Source organism: Myotis yumanensis, unplaced genomic scaffold (assembly GCF_028538775.1).
Source record: "Myotis yumanensis isolate MYYU_CA2020_CCGP unplaced genomic scaffold, mMyoYum1.0.hap1 SCAF_2, whole genome shotgun sequence".
NCBI classification, from domain to species: domain Eukaryota; kingdom Metazoa; phylum Chordata; class Mammalia; order Chiroptera; family Vespertilionidae; genus Myotis; species Myotis yumanensis.
In genome coordinates, this window is record NW_027223753.1 from 11922403 (window position 1) to 11930922 (window position 8520).

The 8520-nt window shown below is 56.6% G+C and overlaps 1 protein-coding gene across 1 annotated transcript; it reads left to right on the top strand.

Moving 5' to 3' along the window:
* Positions 1 to 476: 476 nt before the first annotated feature.
* PLA2G2F (phospholipase A2 group IIF) lies at positions 477 to 8187 on the top strand. The gene is made up of 5 exons (XM_070403164.1): positions 477 to 589; positions 1271 to 1320; positions 4796 to 4940; positions 5861 to 5970; positions 7979 to 8187. Exons 1-5 carry the CDS (start codon positions 477 to 479, stop codon positions 8185 to 8187), a joined length of 627 nt encoding a protein of 208 aa, XP_070259265.1.
* The last annotated feature ends 333 nt before the right edge of the window (positions 8188 to 8520 follow it).

Consider the following 8520-nt stretch of genomic DNA (forward strand, 5'->3'; position numbering starts at 1 on the left):
TCTCCTGGTTGGAGTTAAGTTCAATCCCTCTTCCCCAAGGGGAGACCCCACTGTAACGGCCCCCTTGAGTAAAGTCTGCCCCACTGTCCTGTAGTAAGTGTCATTAAATAACTTGAACATCCTTTTCAGATGGGGATAGAGAGGACTTTGGACTAATATTTTTTCAGATGCAATGGGAGAGGCCAACCCCTGGCCAGGTGCACAACCCCCACCCCCCACCCCCCTGCAGGCCAGAGCCCCAGGGGTGGGGACTTCACCAGGCAGCTGTGGGTAGGGTGGAGGTGGTGGTGGGAGGGAGGGGGTGGAGCCTCCTTTTTCTAGGCCATGTGTCACCAGCCTCCTGCCCAGGGGCACTGCCCCGGCCCGATCCTGCCAGTGTAGGTGGCAGTGAGAAGCTGGGGCCTACTCCCCAGAGCCTTTGGAGCATATCTTGGACCTTTGGAGCTCTATGTCGCTGGCCCCCCAGAACCCTGAACATGGCAGATGGGGTGCAGGCCAACCCCAAAGGGTTCAGAAAGACGGCGCTGGTTAGACACCCCTCTGGGTGGAGGGGCCCTGATCTTAGGGCCTCTTCTTCAAGGACCTCCAGGTACGTGCCTGCTCCCTGGGGATAGAACCTTCCATGCAGAGCAGCCGGGATGGAGGTGGGGAACTGGCTCCTTAAATCCACGTATCCAGAAAGAGAGCTCTGAGTCTCTGAGGGGTGGCTGAGGAATGTCTCTGCATTTTCAGCACTAGAAGGGCCTTACGGATCTAGTCCATCCTCATGAGGCAATTGAGGCCCAGAGAGGCTAAGAGGTCTATCAGAGTCACACAGCATTTTAGAAGCAGAGCTGGGACTAGAATCCAAGGATCCAGGTCCCTTGGCTCTGAGTGCAAGACCCAGCCACCAGGTTGAGTCACATGACTTTCTGATCCAACTATGGCAGGGGTTTGGTTCTGATCTGCAACAGTGATCTGAGCCCATGAGGCAATGAGCCGACTCCTGCTTGGGGTGGGAGGGGAGAGACTCCTGGTGCCTCCTGGCTCCGCCATTCTGGGGGCTGAGCCTTTGGGAGGCGCAGGGCAGGTAGGAGGTGCTCAGATCTTCCTGGAGCTGCTAATCACAAGGATGGGCAGCAGGAACCACGGCATCAATGTCGCCAGGGTCAACAAGGGACAGCACTGAGGGCATCTGTAATGATAATGAGGCCGGGGCGGGAGCAGCAGGCCTGGAATTGCAGGAAGGAGGAATGGCCCGACTCAGGACCTGGGTTTCGTCCTCTCTCAGATCTAGCCTGGCTTTGAAGTTCTTCACCATCACCATCCTGGCCAGCAGCAGTGAGTAAAGGCTCTGGGGAGATGCCCCCCCCCCCCCAACTCCCCTACACACACCCCAGGCTTTCTCCCTTGACCTTGGGCAGCCTGCTTCTCCATCTGCTGAGCAGCTGCAAGACCTTGGGCCTGTCCTTCGTCTTTCTGGGCCTCCAGCTTCCCGCTCAGCCCCTGGCAGGCTTCACCCTCTCTCTGGGGCTGCTCATTCCTCCTCTGCCTGTAAACACACGCCACGAGCAGTTGGCATTTACAAGCCTCAAGAGGCAGGGCCCAGAGCTGAGCAAGCATCGTAAAGTGGTGGCATTCACTGGGCGTCTGGGCACCCCAGCACAGCTGGGTGTTTGTGTACATTGGAGGTGTGTTTGTGTACGTGTGTACATGTGGACGGAAGCTAATAGTTTGTGTGTGGACATACACATGTGTCTATAGGTGTGCCCGAGCATACGATGATGTCCCTGTATGGCTACATTTCAATAAAGCGTGCCTGTGTATTGAGCTGTGTGTGTCTCGAGGATGTATAAGAACATAGGGTACATACACCTGTAGGTGGTGTGTATGGAGCAGTGGTGTCTATGTGAGCATATAAAAAGTTGATGGAGCAGGTCCAGGGACTTCTTACCCAGGGTGGTAAGCCCGGACATGTGGGTCGGGGGCAGCGGAAGCCCCTGACGCACGTTGAACCCCCACAGACCTAGACGGTCCGGTGGCAGGTGCCTCGGGCCGATGGAAGATGACCTGAACCTCTCGCTGGCTTTCCATGCAGCCTGTTCCCCCCTCTCCTGGACACGGCCAGCGTGGAGGAAAACAAGTGCCAGAGGCAAAATAAGGCTCCATGTGGCCGGACATGAGACAGTGCTGGGTGAATTCGGGCAAAGTGACCTGTTATTTGGAAAATAACCACTTGAGTTCAGCCCAAACCACTGGCCAGGGACAGAGCCTCTGGCCCAACTGAATGCAGACTTTGTTTGTGTCTTGCACTTGGAGTGTGGACGTGGCCTTGCTTCAGGCCTCGGATTCTCTGGGCGCTGCCTGTGGGAGAGTGTATTCGTGAGGTGTGAGTGTGTGTATGAGTGAGATGTATAAGTTGTGTGAGGTATTTGTGGGTGAGTGTGTGTATGAGTGAGATGTATAAGTTGTGTGAGGTATTTGTGGGTGAGTGTGTGTATGAGTGTTCTTCATTAACAACTAGGAGATTGTGCATCTGTGTGTGAGGTGTGAGTGTATGAATATGCGTGAGTGTGTGTAGCAGTGTGCACCGTGTGGAGGAGAAGATGAGGTGTGTGTGTGTGTCTGGGTGTGTCTGGATGTGCCCACCTTTTGTGTGATGGGCCCTGGGGATGAAGCCACCCCGAGGGGGCAACGCCTGCACAACTAGAGGATGGGTGGGGTAGGAGGTCGGGGTTCAGGCTGGGGAGTGAGGGGCAAGGACCTCACACAGGACCTCAGGGGCTCTACACGGGGCACCCCGCAAGGGAATGCCATTATTGGCTGTTGTCAGATTTAGGAATTGAGGTCAAAGAGGTTACGCAACCTGCTCACAGTCTCACAGTGTTAAACCTGTTTGCAAACCCAGTCCATCCGACTCCCAAGCTGCTTGGCACACACATTTTTCTCCAGCACCAAAAAGCCAGCAGAGCAGAGCTAACCTTCCCAGACATTCCCTCCCGCCGCCCCCCCCCCCCCCCCGCCCATGCCCTCCCCCTGGCCTTTCAACAGTCACCGCTGCCAAATCTCTGTGCAGCTCGAGAGACAGGCTCAGGCCCACAGGATGCAGGGTCCTCTCTCTCCCTGTCCCGGGCCCCAGTGTAGACACCTATATGGCTCTAAACCATCCTCTTAAAGTCATCTGTCACTTCTCCCTACTTCTTCCCCATGTCCTCTCTTGTTTGCTCCTTATTCTCTGTAATGTCGAAAATCGCAGAGCCAATAGACAGGGAGACGCTGGTGGGGCAGGATTCCCAACATCGGCTCTCTGAGGGGGCAGGCATATCCCGCCCAGGGGCCTAACAAGCCCTAGGAGTTGGCAGGGGGCCATGCAGGGAGCGAGTGTCTGGTGCACGCTGGCTCCAAACAGGGCACTACCCCGGGGGAATCCCAGGAGGTCAGTACTAATGTGCCCATTTTACAGATGGGAAAATGGAGCCCGGGGAGCTATAGTTATGGGCCCAGGTCTGTCTGTGCTCGTTCCACGAAGGCATGTTGAGATGGTGAGTTTCCTGTCACTTGTGATGTGACAACCACATCTCAAGAAGCAAGTAGTCTCGGCCTTTGAGATCCCATCCAGTCTCCAGTTTCTGAAATTCTTGGTGCCTCCCTCTCCTGGGACAATTCCTATTCAGGCCATGGAGGAGGGTGGGGAATAAGGAGAGAGTGGCGACAGGGTGCTGAACTGGGCACCTAGCCCTGGGCCCAGCTGGAGGAGCCAGGGACGGGGAGACAGGCAGGAGCGGCCCTGCATGGTGGTGGCATCACGGCTCTGGGGCACACACACCTGGACTCATGTCTGGGCTCGGCCACTCCAGGCTCTGAGACCTTCACTGTTCTGAGCCCTAGTTTGCTCATCAATTGGGGCTAGAGCAGCTCTCCTGCCTGTGTGTGTGCTGGGGGGTGGGGTGCATCATCCAGGTGAGGGCCTGGTGTTAACTCAGCGGTGAGCCAGGAGGAGATGCAGAGGCAGCACAGGCCAGGAGGCCAGCAGGCAGGGGAGCGGGGAGGAGAGACTGTCACTGGGGTGGGCTGGCTGCCAGGTGCCAGGAAGCTGATTTTGCTGGTACAGGAAGGGTCATTGCTCTATTGCTTCCTGTGAGACACTGACAAAGGGAAAGGAGTGTGTGTGTGTGTGTGTGTGTGTGTGTGTGTGTTTATGTGTGTGTCTTCATTGAATGACCAGGGCACCGAATTGTCTCTGGACTTATCCTGAGATGCACCAGCCCCAGGACTGTGGTTGGGACGCTGAGTCCCCGCTGGGGGCAGAGGAGCCAGGCCAAGCCAGAAGGGCCCAGAATCAAACCCCAGTGTCCTGAAGAGCAGGTCCATGTGCGCAGCTCCTTACAGTTTCCTGACCAGTTGGGCTTTGGGTTCTCACTGCCTGGGTCCAAATTCTGTCTCTGCTGCTTTTCAATGTGTTCTTGGGTAAGTTACTAAATGCTCTGGGCCTCAGCGATCTCATCTGTAAAATGGGCAGCTCCACCACAATAGCCTTTCACCAGGCTGCAGTGAGCACTCGATGAGTTAATGTGCGGAAGGGGCCTAGGACAGCGCCTGACAGGCACTGAGAAGTCCTCGGCATGATGGTAACTAGTACTATTTTCTCAGGGCCACAGGGCTTAATGTAAGGACGTGGGCTATGCATACTCTGTACATGGCTTCCTTCCTCCCGCTCTGCCTGCCGCCCGCCCCCATTCCCCTGGCCCTGGGTGCGGGGAGGACAGCCAGGAGGACAGGGCAGGCTGTGCACAGCGACCCCTTGGTTCTCTTGCAGTCCTGCCCGCAGCGCACAGCAGCCTGTTCAACCTGAAGACCATGGTGGAAGCCATCACGGGGAAAAATGCCATCCTGTCCTTCGTGGGCTACGGCTGCTACTGCGGGCTGGGGGGGCGTGGCCTGCCCATGGATGAAGTAGACTGGTAGGTTCCAGAATGCCAGGGCGGCTGTCAGAACCGGGTGGGGCAGAGGAGGTCAGACTGATCTCTGTCTTCGAGAGTTGGGAGAGGCCCTTTCCCCAAACGATGAGGCTTGTTTGACGAGTTAGTGACGACGAGCTGACCTTTGATCTGTGTCCTCTCCAACTATCGTGGACACACTCTATTGTCCATCTCAAAGGTCCCGGGCCTGGAGGCATTTGAACTCCCACTCTTGACAGGAAGGAACCTTTGACCTCCCCCAAACACACGCTCGTGCTTGACCAAGGCAAGGCCTGTGGCCCCTGCCCCCATCAGATTGCAGGCTCTGAAGGTCAGGGCTGTGTGTGCTTCCTCCATCCGACAGGGAGTCCTGGAAGTCATGGCTTGTCTTCCACTCCTGTCTCCCCAAAAGCAGCCAGCACCAAGTCTGGTATCCCCGGGAGCTTAATAAATGCATGTGGACTAATTGTTTTCCCTCCAACAGAGGGGAGAGGAACAGCCACCCCACATTTGCTTCCTGTCCCCCACCCCCCACCCCCCACTCAAGCCTTCAGACCCTGGTCCTTCCTGGGCACCATGCACAGCCAGGTATGGCCTCTGCATGTAGTCAGTGTATAACCCTAACCCTCCCTCCCACCTGACCACGTTGCTGGACCCCCTGGCCCTTCCGGAAGCTGCAGCCAAGGCTCCCGGGGGGAAGCTGGAGCCCTGGGCACAGACCAAGAGGCATAATCATGGACAAGAACCTGGGGCACTGGCCTGCTTGGCCTGGTTGTGTGACCTCAGGAAAGTAACTACCCCTCTCTGGGCCTCAGTCTGAAGGTCTGACCAGTGAGGGAACGGGACAGATGAGCAGGGTCTCTGCTGGTAGGAGATGGGCCTAGCCTGGCTATGCGGGCCTGTTGTCCTCTCCCCGCCCCTAGGTGCTGCCATGCCCATGACTGCTGCTACCAGAAGCTCTTTGACCAGGGCTGCCACACCTACGTGGACCATTATGAGTACAGCATCGAGAATAATACTACGATTGTCTGCAGTGAGTCCCTCCCCCGACATCTGCCCCGGCCTGTGCTGGGGCCCTGCTCAGGGCTGCCAGATGAAATACAGGACGCCCAGTTAAATTTGAAGTTCAGATAAACAACGAAAAATGTTTACGCAGAAGTATATCGTCAACATTTCATGGGATACACTTATACTAAAAATCTAATATTAGCATAACGCCAATTAGTGTTAGTATAGAATTTAAGAATTAGCATAAGTATGTCCCATGCAATATTTGGGATATACTTATACTAAAAGTATTTGTTTGTCTGAAATGCAAATTAACCAGGCCTCTTGTTTTGTTGTTTGTTCAATCTAACAACCCTCGCCATGGCTCTGGCACATCTCCCTGGTATGTTCTGATCCCCAAGCCAGACGTGGTCCCTATTTCTCTGGTCCTGGAGATTCCTCAGCTCTGTAGATTCTGATTCAGTGGGTCTGGGTGGGGCCCAGGAATCTCTTAGGTGATTACCAGACTTTATGATACTGGCCTGGGAGCCGGGGGTTGGGGGTTTAAAGCCGGGTTCTGCCAGCATCTCCTGGCCCTGTAGCCCTGGGCAGGGCCCTTCCCTCCCTGGCTTCAGTCTCCCCATGGGTACATGAAGGGGGTTGGTTCCCTTTCAGTTCTGTCACTGGGACCCCACCAGAAGGTGGCGCCATCCCAGGACCCTCAGAGTTTCCAGATTTCAAGCTATTGGAGTTGGGCCCGGTGGAGTTTCCTCCTTTACTGGGACTCCCCATGATCTTCCCCCAACGGGTGCAGTATCCAAGCTAATGGCCCAGGTGTCCCTGCCCTGCCTCCCCTATGCGCCCCTCCCTGGGGCAGCAGCTGCCCCCGATCCAGTGCTGTGGGCAGTCTGAGCTCCCTTTGTCTTCTTTCTTAACCGGACTCTGCTCCTTGTCCCTCACTAACAGCTCACCAGCCACCCCAGCTTTGCAAAGAAACTCGTCTCCTGTTCTCTGGGAAAGAGTCTGAAGCTTGGGGGTGGGGGGGGGGGGGGAGAGACTGGGCACACCTGGGCCCTTGGGAACTCGGGGCTCTGTGGGCCTCCTATGCTGCTGTTCAAACATGGGGCCAAGGGGCTGGCTGGAAAGAGGGGGTGTCCCTCCATTTAAACCCCAAGCAGTGGTTTTCATGGTAACTTCTGGGGATTCCTGGGGCAGGGGGAATAGCTGCTGTGAGAGGTGATGGCGGGGGGCGGTGGGGGATGGGGGTCCCTGAGTGGTCCAGCTGGCTCTTTAATGTATATTACAGTTTAAGAGGCTTCTCTTTCAGCTGTTTGATGTATTAGCCTTCGGCAAAGAGTTTCATTTAAGAGAAAGGATTCTGTTGATGGAAAGGTTGAAATATTTGCAAACCAGTGGCTGGTGGGTGGTTCTCAAAAGGTGTTTCCCCAACCTGGGGCTTCGGCATCACCATGGCACTTGTCAGAAATGCAGGTGATCAGGCCCCGCCTGACCTACTGAGTCCGAAGCTCTAGGGGTGGGGCTGGGCAGTGTGTTTTCACAAGCCTGCCAGCTGGGTCGCATGCACACCTCAGGTTGGGAATTACTGGGGTAAATGATCTCCGGAGGCTAATATTAATAACAGCAGCAACAGCAGCAGCGGTGACCATGCATTAGGCGTTTGCTCCGTGGGAGGAAGTGTTTTCCTCATTGGATCCTTAGCACGAACGCCCTCCAGGGCGGGTGTTCTGCAATTCTGTGATGAGAGAGAGTTCCTGACACCGGAGTTCTCGTCCCAGCTCTGCCTCGGGTGTGTTGGTGACTTAGGTAAACCCATCTCCCTCCGAGCCTCAGTTTCCCAACAATGCAATGACATGCTGGCCTTGAGTGGCTCTCCGAGGTTAGCATGCACACGAGCCACGTGGAGGGCTGTTAACCCAGGCTGCCCAGCCCAGCGCTTCGGAGCTCACAGGCCTGGGGTGGGCCTGCCGGGGGTGCTGGTGCAGCTGGCCCCGGACCACTGGACCCTCAGAGGGCATGCACTCCCCTCCCCATAGGAGATCGCAACCAGACGGGCTGCGACAGGCAGACCTGTGAGTGCGACAAGAGCGTGGCTCTGTGCTTCCAGAGGCAGACGTACAACGAGAAGCATCGCAACTACCTCAACATCTACTGCCAGGGCACCACCCCCAACTGCAGCATCTACGAGCGGCCCAAGAAGGAGACCTGTAGCCCCGCCTCCACGCCACCCCCTGCACTGCCCTAGTGCCCTCTGGGGGCTGACAGAGAAGAGGGGTGGCAGTTCCTGCTCTGGGGACCAGGCACATGGAGCAGGCAGAGGTGGGGGTGGACCTGGAGCCTACGGGCTACCCTGCCACCTTCTCCCTGGAGCCCTCCAGCAAGGCTGGTCCCCAGAGGACTCAGGAAGGCCTGGGCCCTGACTGTGGCCACCGGGGTCCTCCAAGCCCAGTACTGGGCGTGTCCGTGCCCTGCTGTTGGTCCTGGACTTGGCAGGGAACGTGTGGCTTGTTGGGGTCACTCCTGTGTGTGGAAGACGAGACCTGAGAGAGAGGCCCCAGGCCCCCAGGTCTCTGACAAA